Below are 16,793 nucleotides of genomic sequence, written 5' to 3' on the forward strand. Positions count from 1 at the left end.
CCCTTTCTAGTATTCAAGAATGAAATATTTGTTATTGTCAACAAATCCTATAAAAAGAGCACAACAAAACTGTTTTTGTTTCTCAATACTTGCCCACCCTGTCTGTGGCTTTCCAATGATAAAAGCACCGGAGGGTGTGATAGCTGTTCAACTGCAAATCATATGACTCACATGTTAGTTAATTATTGTCGTATCAAAGTCCACATTAAAGACAGATAGTGAGCTTGAACTTCCTACCAGAACTCTGGAATCTGAGCAGGACACTTGAAACTTCCCCTTTGTGGCAATAAATAAATATTTCATGGGAGCATAACTTGAATGCAAACTCTATTTCTCAGCCAGATAAATGTTCTTCTGTTCTGCACCTAGTTTTATCAGATGGATGTGAGCGCTTTAGTAACTTTTCCAGGAAAAGGCCGACCTACCTACAGCATGTGAGATACAAGTTTTCTTTTCTTTTTTAACATAAAACAAAGACCCCAGACTTGTTCACATAAACGGCAACCTGCCTGAGAAAATAGGATAAGTAAACACTGCATTTTAATCCTTAATGGGACAACACGTACTGATATGAAGAAGCAATAACTACCTAATGCTTATGCTGTAGTAGCATTACTCCTCTGCTGCAATACTAATTTCTCTGGGTGTGGCTGTTTGGTTTATTCTCTTTTCTGTATACTCTGCTCATTTCTGGATATATTAACTAATGTGATAGCAAATAGTTGCTATTTGGTAAAACCTAAAGAAAAAAATAACTGTTGGTGAGCCTCACTTTAGGGTTTTTATACTGTGTAATCACTGGCCAAACTGATTGTGCAATATTTTACAGGCTGTAGATGAAAGTATGCACTTGAAAAAAAGTCAAATGAGCTCTTAGTTGAGGGAAGACTGTATAAAATAGGTTGATGTCAGAAATTAAAAAAACTAGGTAGACTCGGCTGCAAATTATTTTGGATATCATGCCTCAAAGATGAGATGCTGACATGACGACTGTAGGAGAGAGCTGATCGGTGTGGCAAATTTGAGGTCAGTGAGAAATATTTCACTGTCAGTAGCTCTATTATGGTGCAGAATTCATTTCCTGACATAGTTAAGGGCCACCGGACCCCTGAGGGTTCAGCTGTGCTGCTAAACACAAAGCCGCCGTAGTGGTTCACCCCTCCAGGATGATACCGCCTCTTTTTGGTTTTGGGTGGTACCTGAGTTTCATCAGTATTAAAACAATAGCTCTTTAAATATGTAGTATATCATCATCATCATCATCAGATGTAGCATCTAATTTTAGATATGTAGAGGCCACATCAAGGTGCACTGATGTATCGGCACAGAAAAACAAAAAGGTATCAAAGGCATTACTGCATCATTACGTTTTCTGACTAATACAAAAACATGTTTAGTGGCTTTGATGGAATAATATTTAATAACTGCTTTTCCCAATTGACAAATAGGGATACAAACTATCCCTAAAACAACATTATTTCTTGGAAAACGTTGATGGATCTTTTTCCAACAAGATGTAGAGAGGAATTCTTTTTTAAATTATTCTTATCCACTTACTTGTTTTTTCTGTAGCTATTAGCAACACCTACCATTCCCACCTTCATCAGCATGCTCAATATCACTGATACGACTTTTTTTGTCCTTAAAAAAGAAATTAATATTGTTCCACATAGAATATAGGAACTATTAAGTACCACGGCTAAGTGTACAACTTATTTTTTTCAGTTAACGTTATAGTTTATTCCTGCTGAGTTTTTATTTTATCTTGTCACTGTTGGAGAGAGAAAGAGAAAAGTTTTAGCGGAAGTGCACTTGATGTCATTTCCGTTGCGCGAAGCTGAAACTTTGGCGCCCCAGACTTTTAAACATCCTGAAAACACTGGAGAGACATCGGGAACATCAAGAAGACAAACATTGAACCAGTCCGGTAGTTTTCATGGCAAAGTAACGTTAGTTAACGATGTTAGGGTAACGTTAGTTAATAACCTCCTGGTTGTGAAGATGCAAAGTCGTTCAAAGCAAAATAAGCTCTCTTCGGATGGCTGATGTCGGTGAGGTTAGCCTTCCGATGACAACGCCGTTGGTCTGCTAGCTAAAAAGATATCCAGCTCATTTACCTCTAGTAGACAAGCTGGCTGTCGGGAAGAAACGCACATAAATACGTACACCTGCCTGTGGTTTAATCAGAGTCGCCATGATCCGAAGCAAACTGAAGAAAACCAAGGTAAGTTCAGAAGGTTTAGCTGGCGGTTTTTCTATGACAAGAACATTAGGAGGATTAGTACCGAACCAGCCTCTAGTGCGGCGGTTACATGTGTAACTTGTCTTCGTTTATTATGTTTGCAGTCTCTTATTAGCTCAGCTGTGTCTCTGTCTGGTTTGATTGATTTCTATTGATCCCTCAAGTGCAGCCATCTTTCTTTTTTTTTCTGGTCGACAAACAGAGACACACACACACACACACACACACACTTTATTCATCCCGAGGGGAATTTTTGGCATCCAGTAGCTTAGACAACCATAACACAACAAACACACATATATCTCACATACATAAAATCACTCACAGAAATGTAAAGACTTATACAAATCACTCACAGAAATAAGCTCAGCTGTGTCTCTGTCTGGTTTGAGTGCTTTCTATTGATCCCTCTAGTGCAACCATCTTTTTTTTCTGGTCAACAATGTAGGTTATCTGAAACAAAAACACCTTATTCATGTACAGAAAACGATACGTTTTACACAAGTGACTTTTTAAATTGGATATAAGATAAATATGTAACTTTTTGGGCCTGTGTTGCCAATCTGTATTGTCTAAATGAACATGAACATTGAGTTATTGCTGTTACCAGGAGTTTATTACTGACGCATGCTTGGTTGTTGATGACTTGATGTGAAGTGTTTGCGGGTGATGATACTTTCTACAGTCTGAAAGGTTAAACGTGCTTCCATTCGGAAAAAAAGATGCTCTGTTTTGCTGGAAGGCAAACAAAACAGTAAAATGCTGGTAATTGTTTGCTTTGTGCTTTCTGTCAGGCACCCGGTGGCCAGAAGAACATCTCAAACTACTTTTCCTCTCAAAATCACCTCAAGGTATATTGTATTTATTTTCTTTTAGTTAGTTGTTTCTCTCTTGCTGCCTTCTCTTTTTGTCTTTTTTCTTCAAGTCTTGACAGGACTTTCAAAACCTCATCTTGATATTATTACTTACAAGGTTGTCATGATACCAGAATTTTAAACTTCGGTAGGTAGGTAGGTACTTTATTGATCCCCAAGGGGAAATTCAAAGTCCCGTAGCTTCAGACATCACACACAACATTCACATACATCACAAACAGGATGATAAAAAAGCAAATCCACATGAATAGCATGGACAATAAAATAAAAAAATACTAAATAAAATAAAAAAATCCACATGAATGTACTAAGGGATGTATAAGCATGAGATGCTTGCAGTGACAGGGCAGGAACTGACCCTGTGATTCAGAATGAGTGTGTGTGTCATGGTGGTAGTGCAAATAGGTCCAATAGTGCAAGGATAAAGTCTAGAGACCAGCATTAAATATGGACAATATAAGAGAATAATGTAAACATAGTAATATAAAAACTATAGCAGTGCAAGGATAAAGTTTAAAAAAAGACAGCATTAAATATGGACACTATAAGCATTTAGCATTAAATATGGGCATTTTAAGGGAATAAAGTAGACAGTAGGATAGACACAAATCAACAGTCAATATTAGAGGTTTGAAGTAATAGTGTTACAGCCTTTGTTCAAGTATTAAGATACAACACTAGTATAAAACAAGATACTTGAAACCACGGCTAAAAGGGAGAAAAAAGTCCTAGGCACACAAAATAGGATAATTCTTTTATTAACGACCTGCACACATTGCTGGTACAGAAAAAGTTTGGTTAAGGATCAGTTGATTTTCTTCCCCGTTTCATCTGTGGAGCCTGCCTTGCGTTGAAATCAGATTTTTGTATAGCCTCTGTACTTTTGATACTATCAAATGTTTAACTAACGGAGATTTTAGATTGTTTTTAAACTTAGCCTTATTACTTAATGCCATTATGAAAATTTGGAGAGGTAATTATTAGTAATGTGCATATAGTAGTCAAATATATAGAGGCATATACATTCAAAGAATGCTAGCACTTAACTGCAAATTGCTATAATACAGCCTTTAAAAGACATCTATAACCACATTAGGTTTTAAAAAAAATCACAGACAATTAATATAATATAAATATGGTATCTACTACATCTACTTTCTGTGTGTTTTGTTTGTTTTTCCAGCACATTCTTCTTTACTCTTGAACTCATTACACACCTCTTGAAGTTGCTTTTGCCAAGGATGTTACTTTCTTGCTCATTTTATTATTAAACACATTTATTTCTATAAATGTATTTTATCTTATGTATATTGTTTTCTATTATTTCCCTGCTTGTCTCTCTGTTTAACGTTTTCAGTTTTTATGTACTTTTAATTTTGCTTCTTTTTCTAATCTCCTGTAATGCACTATTGCATTTCTCACTGATTTTCATAAGCAATACCACTAATAATTTTAAGGTCATATATTTAAAATACTCATGTGACTGTGTTGCTTTTAGGACTTGTCATCTTCCACAAAATTGCCTGTCATTGGCACTGCACTAGCCAGGACTGAACCTAAGATCATAGATGGTGAAACCTCGACATTCGGACCCTATTCCCCCTTAAAGAGGAGTATCCTTGGGGACCTTGAAAACCTCCTGCCCTCCTCACCAGATCTTCTCCTCTCTGTGCCTGAGACCCCCATCAGTCAGATCAGGCTTGCTTCATCTTCTTCCTCCAGAAATGCAGATCGACGGAGCCCCCAGCCCAGCAGAGAGGTGGTGAGCCTGGAGAAGCTTTGCCAATTGTCTCCCATCTGTCGTAGTCCCCGCTCCAAAGGGCAGAGTGCACGGAGGCTTATGACTGAGGAGGGAGGGAAAACCAAGAGGGAAGAAGGATGTTCTGGCTCCGTAAAAAGACTCATCAGCCCTCCTCAAGAGTCTCACAAGGCCAAGAGACCAAGAAATGCCAATCCACCGGCACAAAGAACTGCTCTCAGCCCTACAGGTAGCAACCTGAAAGTAACAAGGCCTTTGATTGGCCCTTTAAAGACACCTCATTTCTCCAGTGACCAGTCTGAGAAGTCAGAGGGTCACACCAGAGGTACTGAAGTAGTCTTTAATGAAAACAACTGTTTTGGGGAACAGAGAAGACATATGAGAGATGAAGAGGAGGAAGATTCTGGTTTTACTGTGATAACGGAGCAGAAAGCAACAGGGGACAAAGCCAATGGAAACCCACACACTTGTCTGGATAAGGATACCCACACTCTTACTGCTCACATGCACAAACCTAGTGTTCAAGCTATCACACCTACAACACAGAGCAGTGCAAAGGAGGGAGAGATTGACCTTTTCAAGTTAGGAGCTACAAGCACAGCAATGACATCATCGAATGGAGATGGAGACAATGTGACATCATCGGATCAGGGGCGAGCTGGAGGTACACAGATAGAGTTGGAGTTTTGATTGCCACCTACTACATGTTTTGTATATAAAACTGCATGTTGTTGATCAAATGGTACACTATTTTTGTATACAACGAAAAAGAAGGCGTGTTGCAGAATTCTCTGAACCCCGCTTAAACGCATCTGCAAGAGTTCAAAAGGGTTTCTCTTTAGTATATGTGTGATGATATTTGGTTAAAAACATGGAATGCAGCATTCAAGACTAGGAAAAGATACATTTTAAGCTATTTCACAATAATAAAAAATCCAGATGATTGAGTATTATAATATAAAATATGTTATATCATAATATCAATCTATTAATACAGTATACATGCAGCTGTAATTCACAACCATTTCTTTGAATGTTGTTTTTTTTTCCCCTGCTAACTTGTTTATTTATTGTGTTACTTTTTCGCACAAAAGAAAATACAGGCATGGCATCAGTGGATGACACGTTGGACGAGAGCTGGTTTGCGGAGCAGATGGATCATAATGAGGGTCTTGTAACAGAGGACAAATCCAAAAAACCCCGGTGAGAAACCCATGAACACACACTGGCTTGGATAACGTTGCTGTGGTTAGGTGACGATAAATTTGCTCATGTCAATAATAAAGGCATAAAAATGAAGCAGAAGTAAGAGCACATGACACATGGGGAGTATATGTGAGTTCAAGCAATTGACTTGGTGACCAGTAAGCTGCTGAAAGGGTTCCATCTCACTGTGTCAGTTCATCCCTTTGTGGGCTGATAGTAGCCTCATGTTGAAGTAAGTTTGTGACTGGAAAGTTGCCAATGACACAAAGATCTATATGTTTATTCTTCCAGGTTTTTAAATTCATTAAGATGTTTAGAAATGATGCATGGCGGAAAGGCAGATGATTTGGAAGAAAAAAAAACCCACAAGCATACATGATATATGTACTCTCTGTTTGTATAGTAAGGTGCCAGACCATGTGATCCTTTCTGGAGGCCTAAACAACCGCTACTGGGTTTTAGATGTGGGGGAGAGGCCTGGCCACAAAACACTCACCATCTCGTGCTCCAAATCTCTACATCCAACTGAGACGTGTCTGCTGAAAGATGGATGGTAACTCCTTGTGTTAGGGTCTTCTGTAATTCAGTTCCTCAATTTCATCATAATGTTCAGCGCCTTTTTCCTTATAATGCCCAGATCCAGCCCGGAGTAGCACTGACTTTTCAACTTCAATATGTACAGTCTTCATTATGTGTGTGTCTCAGTTTTTATGTGTCTAAAATGGTCATTCCTTGGGTATTTCCAGGGAGATGACGCCTGTTTGTCATGGTGATGTGGTGCATCTAGAGGGCCGCTCTGATGCTGGATCCTGGGTAGTGGACAGGGAGCAGGGCTTCCTGGTTTTACTACCTGATAGCCTTATCTCAGGTACCAGCATCTCTAGCTCCATTCGCTGCATGAGGCGTGCAGTACTCGGAGACATGTTCAAGGTACAATTCATTGTTCAGTTCAGTTTTTTATGTTTGATTATTGTATATGTTTCCTAAACTTCCTATTGTATCTGGAAGTGGACAGTACACTTACATACACAATAACACAATGCTAAACGCTTAACAATTTCCTGTTCTTTCTGTGCGTCGGGATGCAGAGTTTTGATGGTGGCTCCAAGCAAATGCTAAACGGCACCATGGTCCATGAGGTCTTCCAGAGAGCAGCTACAGCCAAAGATTTTTCTCTGGAAACACTGTTTAAGCTGGCTAACCAAGCCCTGTGCAGTCCTCGGTACCTGGGAGACATGTAAGTGGTTAGATTATACCCTACGGGGTGCTGCAGACCTTTTCATGTTTGTAATGATACTATTCGCAGTTGTTCATAACTGAGCACTTGAATCACGAAATAAATGGCATAGATGCACTGAACATTTATCTGTGAATGTTTCCTGTAGATTTAATTTAATGTGTTGCATGTGATGTATCACGTTTTTTTTCACACCTGGCTTCTTTCGTTACGGTTGTGTTTTGCCCATTTGTCTCTAGGTACAGTTTGGGTGTAAGCCAGGAAGAGATGAAGCAGGAACTGCATGACTATCTGCCCTCACTGGAACATTGGGCAAAGGAATACCTCAGCTCGCCAACACCAAAAGCCATCAGCCTCAAAATGTACACACACACACACACACACAGAGCAACAGATTTGCTACAGAACTTCATTAGCTCTGCCAGAGTCGACTTGTTTTGTATCCATATCTTGCATAAATCAGTGTAATGAATATCAAAAGCATAATTAACTAAAACAAGTGTGAATAAGGTTTTGTCTCTTTAAAAAGTTGTTTATATGTCTGTCTCTGTCTCGATGACCTCACCCCCATCAACAGCAAAGCTCGGAGCAGATGTCAGGACTCGGCAACTGTTGTCACGGTAGCAGAGCTGGCAGATATAGAAGAGAATGTGTGGTCACCGAGATTTGGTCTGAAGGGGAAAATCGATGTGACGGCGCGGGTTCGAATCCAAAGACCACGAAGCGGTAGTCCCAATACCCCGGAAGAGAGGACTGTCCCCCTGGAGCTGAAAACTGGGAAGGAGTCAAACTCGATAGAGCATCGCAGTCAGGTTGGTGGGCGGACAGACACTTGTAGACTGGTGTGGTTAGGTTAAAAGGCAGCTTTACACTGATATGCGCACATTTAAGCAGGTCGACTGACTCACCCAACTATGGTTTCAAGATGTCCATATACCATTGTTTTTCTGTGTGTAGGTGATTCTTTACACTCTGATGAGCTTGGAGAGATACAATTCTGAAGCTGGCTTCCTGCTTTACCTCAAGACTGGCAACCTGCATCCTGTAGTGGCCAGCCACATGGACCGCAGGGGTACAGTAGACCCACATGGGCTTAACCAACATGCTCAACACCAGTTTTGAACAATTGTATCAAAATATTATTTTATATAGATAGATAGATGGACTTTATTAATCCCAAACTGGGAAATTACTTAAATAATTGTAAAATCTTATATAAATGTAATATTCTTTTTTTTTTTTTTTTTTTACACACACACACACACAGTCCCCTTTTAACTAAATTGTGTGTGCTTGAACCACAACACCATGGTACAGTAAAACCAAAAAAGAAGAGCCTTGTCTTCTTACACTCTTTTACAGCAGCATGTCCTGCATCAGCTTAATTGCTAAACTGTTTTATCTCAGAGCTGCTGAAGCTGAGGAACACCTTGGTTCATCACATTCACAACTGTGTGGAGAAAGAGGCGAAGCGGAGCCGTTTGTCTAGACTTCCTGAAATCGTGACAGACAGACAAACCTGCCAGTATTGTCCTCAGAAGAGAAACTGTGCTTTATATGAGAGGTACACTTTATAAACTCATTTTGCAGCCATGGAAATGTCAAGCATTATACATTTTATTAAACCTATCTTAAAGTCAGCCTATGCCAGTTTATACAATCCACTATTATTGTAGAGTATTGAGATGGTGAGTTTAATTAGTAGTTAAATGGTCTCATTAAGCTCTCCGTCTTTTTTTTTTTCACTTCCTCGCTTATCGCCCCTCTTTCTCAACACCTGTCCTCACCCCTTCCTCCAGGGTGGTCGATGGTAGCGCTGCAGACGTCCACGAGGATGTTGTGCGTGACTTCCTAGAGCAGGAGACAGGTCACCTGATCCCACCACATCTAAACTATTTTTCCCATTGGCTGCTGCTCTGCTGCCTAGAGGCTGCCAGCATGGAGGCCAAGAATGGCCGAAAGCGTGTGTGGCTTCAGACGGCTGAGGAGAGGTAAAAAGCTGGTCTCTCAAATTTACACTCCCAGCAAAGTCAAATCCAATATTGTATACAAAAACCTGTTTATAAAACTGTTTATACTGTACAAAACACTTAAAGCACAGTATTTGCTTACTCTGAACTGTGATTCTAGTGAGAAGACTGGGAGCTGTGTGGGGAATGTGCAGCTCAGTGGCCCAGTGACCGTGCAGTCTGAAGGGGTTTTTCTCCATCGTTTCCAGCGAAACAGTGTGGTGCCACAGAAGGGTTTGGCCAGCAGTGGTTTGGCCAGCGGGGGATCGCATTGTTGTTAGTGACCAGGAAGGTCGCCTGGTTGGTTTGGCAACAGGGTACCTGTCTGAGCTCAGCATGACATCGATCAGCTGCACTCTGGACAGGTGAGAAGGAACCCACATATACCTACCTGCCGGCTGAAGTATTTCAACCAAAGGACGACTACAAGACTGTGAATTGTTTTGGACTTCTCTTTCATCAGCTGCTCAGTTGAAGTCACTAACAAGATTTACACCTGTTTTGTCGTTTAATGTGTTTTATAGAGACCTGTCTAAGTTCAGTGGTGTGTTGTTTCGATTGGACGGTGATGAAGGTGTGGTGGGCCTCAGCACTCACCTTACCAATCTCTCCAGGCTGATGGAAAACTGCCAGGACAGGTAGGTACAGTAAAATCAAATGTAATAATGCAAAGTTATGACGGCAATGTATGTATGTGTGTAAAGGCAAAACCAACGTATCCCTAAGAATTAACTAGGTTACAGTTAAAACAATAGTCTCACAGATTTTATTTTTTCCGCAGTGATCGCCTGAGGGAGCTGGTTGTTGATCTTCGTCCTCCAGAGTTTATTTCCAACCTCAGTTCTGTTCTGCCAAGAGAGGCCAAGGACACTGTGGCCAACATCCTCAAAGGTGATGAAGCTACTCTGCTCTGTTCTTCTACTCTGCCTGTCTCATTTACTTTCTTTTGTCCTTTCCATTATTCAATTGTGTTCTACTTCCCATTACTGTGGGGGACAATGCTATGCTATAGATAAGCAACTTAAAATTGGAAGACATGATATGCACTTCCTAGAAATGTTGCTCAGTTGCCGGAGTTAAGTTTCATTTCAAGTGTGCGTGCGTGCGCGTGTGTGTGTAGGTCTCAACAAACCACAGAAGCAGGCCATGAAGAAGGTGTTGTTATCTAAAGACTACACACTGATTGTTGGGATGCCAGGCACAGGCAAAACTACAACCATCTGCACCCTGGTAAACACATTTTATTAAACCTATCTTAAAGTCAGCCTATGCCAGTTTATACAATCCACTATTATTGTAGAGTATTGAGATGGTGAGTTTAATTAGTAGTTAAATGGTCTCATTAAGCTCTCCGTCTTTTTTTTCACTTCCTCGCTTATCGCCCCTCTTTCTCAACACCTGTCCTCACCCCCTTCCTCCAGGGTGGTCGATGGTAGCGCTGCAGACGTCCACGAGGATGTTGTGCGTGACTTCCTAGAGCAGGAGACAGGTCACCTGATCCCACCACATCTAAACTATTTTTTCCCATTGGCTGCTGCTCTGCTGCCTAGAGGCTGCCAGCATGGAGGCCAAGAATGGCCGAAAGCGTGTGTGGCTTCAGACGGCTGAGGAGAGGTAAAAAGCTGGTCTCTCAAATTTACACTCCCAGCAAAGTCAAATCCAATATTGTATACAAAAACCTGTTTATAAAACTGTTTATACTGTACAAAACACTTAAAGCACAGTATTTGCTTACTCTGAACTGTGATTCTAGTGAGAAGACTGGGAGCTGTGTGGGGAATGTGCAGCTCAGTGGCCCAGTGACCGTGCAGTCTGAAGGGGTTTTTCTCCATCGTTTCCAGCGAAACAGTGTGGTGCCACAGAAGGGTTTGGCCAGCAGTGGTTTGGCCAGCGGGGGATCGCATTGTTGTTAGTGACCAGGAAGGTCGCCTGGTTGGTTTGGCAACAGGGTACCTGTCTGAGCTCAGCATGACATCGATCAGCTGCACTCTGGACAGGTGAGAAGGAACCCACATATACCTACCTGCCGGCTGAAGTATTTCAACCAAAGGGACGACTACAAGACTGTGAATTGTTTTGGACTTCTCTTTCATCAGCTGCTCAGTTGAAGTCACTAACAAGATTTACACCTGTTTTGTCGTTTAATGTGTTTTATAGAGACCTGTCTAAGTTCAGTGGTGTGTTGTTTCGATTGGACGGTGATGAAGGTGTGGTGGGCCTCAGCACTCACCTTACCAATCTCTCCAGGCTGATGGAAAACTGCCAGGACAGGTAGGTACAGTAAAATCAAATGTAATAATGCAAAGTTATGACGGCAATGTATGTATGTGTGTAAAGGCAAAACCAACGTATCCCTAAGAATTAACTAGGTTACAGTTAAAACAATAGTCTCACAGATTTTATTTTTTCCGCAGTGATCGCCTGAGGGAGCTGGTTGTTGATCTTCGTCCTCCAGAGTTTATTTCCAACCTCAGTTCTGTTCTGCCAAGAGAGGCCAAGGACACTGTGGCCAACATCCTCAAAGGTGATGAAGCTACTCTGCTCTGTTCTTCTACTCTGCCTGTCTCATTTACTTTCTTTTGTCCTTTCCATTATTCAATTGTGTTCTACTTCCCATTACTGTGGGGGACAATGCTATGCTATAGATAAGCAACTTAAAATTGGAAGACATGATATGCACTTCCTAGAAATGTTGCTCAGTTGCCGGAGTTAAGTTTCATTTCAAGTGTGCGTGCGTGTGTGCGTGTGTGTGTAGGTCTCAACAAACCACAGAAGCAGGCCATGAAGAAGGTGTTGTTATCTAAAGACTACACACTGATTGTTGGGATGCCAGGCACAGGCAAAACTACAACCATCTGCACCCTGGTAAACTCCCAACCATAATCTATAAACTTCACCTTGCCTGAACCAGAAATCAACATGATCTACTCCCTAGTGAGACCAGAACGTTAACCTTTCTTGCTCTTGGTCTTATCCTCACTTTTTCTTTCAGGTTCGCATCCTTCACGCATGTGGGTTCAGTGTACTGCTGACCAGCTACACCCACTCTGCTGTTGACAACATCCTGCTGAAGCTAAAGCGCTTCAGGGTTGGGTTTCTGCGTCTTGGGCAGGGGCAGAAGGTGCGCTATATTTTGACGTCTGTTATTCAGTGTGAACTACAGTACAGAAAATAAGTCTACACTTCCCACATTTGTTTTATAACAGTTAATATCAACATTTATATTATATTAGTATATATTTTACATGTATAAACGGTATCTGCTGTTTACAAAAAACTATTCCATTCTTTCATATGGTAATTTGCATTAAATCATAAATCATCATTAAATATAATTAAAGTTGTACAGTAATATGTCAAAATAGTAATATTTGGGGGATGCATTAATCTGTATTTTATTTTATTTTTTCTTGTGTCCTCTCCGGCTTGCTCTGATTTCTTTCTTGTTTTCTGCCTCCCTCTCCAGGTTCATCCAGACATCCTGCCTTACACAGAGGAAAGTGCGAGGAAGAAGGGAGTTCATAGTCTGTCAAAGTTGGAGCAGCTTTATAACAAGGAGGTGAAGAGTTACTTTGTCATAATTGCAACAACGTTGACTGATTTATCTCAATGTGTCTCCTGCATCAAGACCTGTCACGTGTTGATGTTGTACCTTACAACACCATTACATTTAAATAAAATGAATAAATGTGTTACCATTCAATACTGATCTTCTCTCTGTCTAGCTGGTTGTGGCAACCACCTGTATGGGCATCAGGCATCCCATTTTCACACGTCGCAGGTTTGATTTCTGCATCGTAGATGAAGCTTCACAGATCAGCCAGCCTATCTGTCTGGGACCCCTGTTCTATGCCAAGAGGTTTGTCCTGGTTGGAGATCACCAACAGCTGCCACCAATAGTACAAAATCAGGAGGCGAGGTAAAAACGGCCCTAACTTCTGAAACTGTGCGTGCGTGTGTGTGTGTGTGTGTTTGAAAAGAGAAGAAAAAAAACTATTGCCTTAAGTACATTTATTGTAGTTATTTGTCTTCATGGGGTGAAACGGGACCGTTTTCACATTAAGTTATTGGGAAGGTCAAGTTTCAGTATGTAGGGAATGTGACGGGGTTAGTTTGGTAATTAATGCAAAGTTAAGATAATGTCAACAGAAATAACAATTTCTTTCTTTCTCCAGGTCACTCGGGATGGACGAAAGTCTATTTAAGCGACTAGAGCTCCATAGTGAAGCAGTGGTCCAACTCAATGTACAGTACCGGATGAATAGGTACACCTACAGACACACTGTATGCTTCAGTAATTTTGTCTCGTTTTATTATGAGCTCAAATGACATTTTCACTCTTAACTGCTAACAATACGATGGCACAAACTTGTTCACAAACATTATTATCTGTAATGAATAAAATCTGAATTTGCTTTGATCTTAAAGAGAAACTGTTATTTCCGCGCTGTCTTGCTTTAGCATTGCAGAGAAAACTTATTCTATTCACATGGCAACTACAAAACAGTATGGCAAAAGTCATTAGGACAAACAAATGATTCCCACTCTATAATAAACAGTGTGTGCTCTGTGTTTTTAGGCAGATAATGTCTCTCAGTAACTCCCTGATGTATGAGGGCCGGCTGGAGTGTGGATCAGAGAGGACAGCCACAGCCCTGCTCACTCTGCCCTTTCTACTCTCTGTCCAGTCGGAGCTTAGTTCCTACTCTAAGACTCATACACAGCCCGACCTGGCTTGGATACAGCCCATGTTGTTGCCCAGCAACCCTGTTTGCTTCCTAGATTGCTCCACGGTTGGTAAAATATACAGTGCATGTCAAGCAGTAGTTTTTGATGTTGTGTTGAGGTAGAACTGAGTCTGTTACATTATTCTAACATCCTCCTAGTCGGTTTTGAGTTATAGTTGTTTGTGAGTTTGGATGTCCTTTAAAAATGTTTTACTAGCCACATTTTTAGCGTAGATGAGTGATACAGGCTTTATTAGGTCTGCTTTCTGGTGAAAGGTCAAGGAGTTAAGTCAGCTGCTTCCACTGTTGAAGAAAGTGATTTATGTGAAATACGATTGTTTTTCATATGGCTGTTGTTGTGAGTAAGACAATGGAGATGTGCTGGTCAACATCTTGTTTCTCTCCACTGCTTCCTTTAGGTGCCAGCACTAGAGTCTGTGGAGCAGGGGGGCGTAAGCAATCCCACCGAGGCTGCTCTCATACACAAGATCCTTTCACTGCTGATAAAGGTACATCAGTTGCCCAAATGATTCTCAAATAAATATGGCAAAATGCAGTGGGGTTTTTAAAGTCCTGGCTTAATTCCTAGGTAATGATGCGGGGTTTTTTTTAAGTGAATATAAGTGGAAAAAAATAGAGAAATAATCAGCATAGCTAGTTGTTGTACTAACACCGGCTTATTTTATTTTCTTCAGGCAGGGTGTAAGCCCAGTGATATAGGTGTTATCGCCCCCTACAGACAGCAGTTAAAGAGTATCTCTGCTCTGCTGCAGTCCTCTGCTTTCACCGGTGTGGAGGTGAATACAGTGGACAGATACCAAGGACGGGACAAAAGTCTGATCATTTTTTCTTTTGTGAGGAGCACTACAGACGAAAGAAACGTAAGTGTTTCTCTGTTACAATCTCCCTTTCATTTTCTCTACTGTGCCTCAATCTCTGCATTGGTGAACATGCAAATCAACAGGTGAGTGGGAACCTGACCTGATTCTCTGCTCTTTCACCTTTCGTAGTTGGGAGAGCTGTTAAAGGACTGGCGTCGCCTGAATGTAGCCATTACCAGGGCTAAACACAAGCTGCTGATGGTGGGGTCTACCAAAACGCTACGACGCTACGCTCCTGTGGAGAAACTACTCAACCATCTCCAGGAAGAGAACATGATATCCTTTAATTACATCATACATTACTCTTTGATGGGAGTACCGTTAGCATTAATGCTAGTCATTTGTTGCAAAATCTGGTGTTAGTAAACAGTTCTGTACAGCAGAATTAAGCTTTACATGTTACGGAAATTTGAAGTGTGTTGAACAGCAAGTCGTTGAGGCTACAAGACTGCTTCTATGCAGTTTGTTTTGTTTTTTTTGTTTTTTCTATGTGTTTCTAAAGTTTTTTTTCCTGAACCCTTACTTCACATTATCCAGCTCCCGCCAGCTGCCCACGAGGCCTTACCAAGCATGTCCCTTTGAAAGAAGTCTTTGAAGCCATGGTGGTGTTTCCAGTGTTAGAGTGGAGCAGCCAGTGGCTGTGGATTACCTCAATAGGGCACAGATTCAGTGCCAATCTGCAAACACACTGAATGATCTGGAGGCTGTGATCAGTTGACAACAATTTAAAACCTAGCCGTTGCTGTCCTGTCCATCTTTGGAAAAGCAAATCAACTAAAAGTATCCCAGTGGCCAGGGGTTAAAGTACGACTTGGAACAGCTTTCCAGTAAACAAATTTAATTGGCAGTGTTTCCCGTTCATTTAAAAAAAAAAAAGAAGCCAAATATCCATTCCAGCGTTTCCCCTATTTCTCTGAAGCGTGCTGCCGTGAGCCACTGCCTGTCTAATGTTACAGCCCTACCTTTGATTATTTTTTGTCTCTCCTATCAAGCATTTGATGGCATGTAACTGGAAATACAGATTACAGATACAATAATCAACACACTAGGAATGACACCTGAGGAACCTGTAGCATTTTGAGGGGACACTGTCTCTGATCTGCACCACACTAGTTAAACAAGTTTTATATTAGAATGACTTTAAATTAGTCTTTATTATACAAGGCTCTTGGAAACAGATGTTGCGTTGTTGTAAAAAAAATTAAATATTAAATGAACCATTCAGCATCTTTTCCTATTGCCACATCTTTTGCGTTTTTAGGCTTTTCATACTGAAACAAGTGGAGTAGAGCGGCCTCAAAAACGTAATCACCAGACTGAACCTCAATAAGCTTAGCTGCTGGATTATGGTACTGTGTGTCAAACCTCAACTAGGACTCTACTGATACACTGACAATATTTTAGACTTGACTGTTGGTACTTTCTCTAAGCATTTACACACACACACACACAACACACACAGTCATTCCTATGTGAATATGGAGACCATACAGAGTTATTTAATGTTCATGTCACTCAGCTGCAACAGTCAGATAAGCTCAGAAATGTCTATCAGTCAACTGAACTGCAGTTGAACTGTAGGATGAAAAATCTTGAACTATAAACAGAACAGTGATGCTACAACACAATGTTAAAATAACCAGAATTATTTGTAGTCCTAAATTACTAAATCAATATTTTTCCAGCTCAAACCTCAAGTACATGTTGTATAAATGAGGTGACGGCTGTAGTGTGTACTGATCTCTTATTTTGTGGATCAACTATACATCACTGAACTTCATACATACTTGATGAGTAATATGGCATCGACAGCACTCGGTTTTAATCTGTGAATGGACTACACCGGCCTACAACAGT

General features: G+C 40.8%; 2 protein-coding genes across 2 annotated transcripts; both read left to right on the forward strand.

Annotated features, from left to right (window-relative positions):
* The first annotated feature begins 1,838 nt into the window (after positions 1 to 1,838).
* Positions 1,839 to 16,469, forward strand: LOC144518316 (DNA replication ATP-dependent helicase/nuclease DNA2-like). The gene is made up of 26 exons (XM_078250904.1): positions 1,839 to 2,224; positions 3,037 to 3,093; positions 4,616 to 5,540; positions 5,971 to 6,079; positions 6,486 to 6,635; positions 6,829 to 7,012; positions 7,171 to 7,319; positions 7,559 to 7,681; positions 7,897 to 8,131; positions 8,277 to 8,391; positions 8,727 to 8,883; positions 9,119 to 9,310; positions 9,450 to 9,586; positions 11,220 to 11,325; positions 11,486 to 11,599; positions 11,743 to 11,852; positions 12,084 to 12,193; positions 12,321 to 12,449; positions 12,795 to 12,887; positions 13,054 to 13,247; positions 13,504 to 13,593; positions 13,908 to 14,121; positions 14,475 to 14,564; positions 14,751 to 14,936; positions 15,066 to 15,212; positions 15,465 to 16,469. Exons 1-26 carry the CDS (start codon positions 2,195 to 2,197, stop codon positions 15,516 to 15,518), a joined length of 4,200 nt encoding a protein of 1,399 aa, XP_078107030.1. The 5' UTR covers positions 1,839 to 2,194; the 3' UTR covers positions 15,519 to 16,469.
* Positions 9,608 to 10,764, forward strand: LOC144521474 (DNA replication ATP-dependent helicase/nuclease DNA2-like). The gene is made up of 5 exons (XM_078256022.1): positions 9,608 to 9,693; positions 9,853 to 9,966; positions 10,110 to 10,219; positions 10,449 to 10,558; positions 10,750 to 10,764. Exons 1-5 carry the CDS (start codon positions 9,665 to 9,667, stop codon positions 10,762 to 10,764), a joined length of 378 nt encoding a protein of 125 aa, XP_078112148.1. The 5' UTR covers positions 9,608 to 9,664.
* Positions 16,470 to 16,793: the final 324 nt, after the last annotated feature.

The sequence above is a fragment of the Sander vitreus genome, chromosome 1 (genome assembly GCF_031162955.1).
Source record: "Sander vitreus isolate 19-12246 chromosome 1, sanVit1, whole genome shotgun sequence".
NCBI lineage: Eukaryota > Metazoa > Chordata > Actinopteri > Perciformes > Percidae > Sander > Sander vitreus.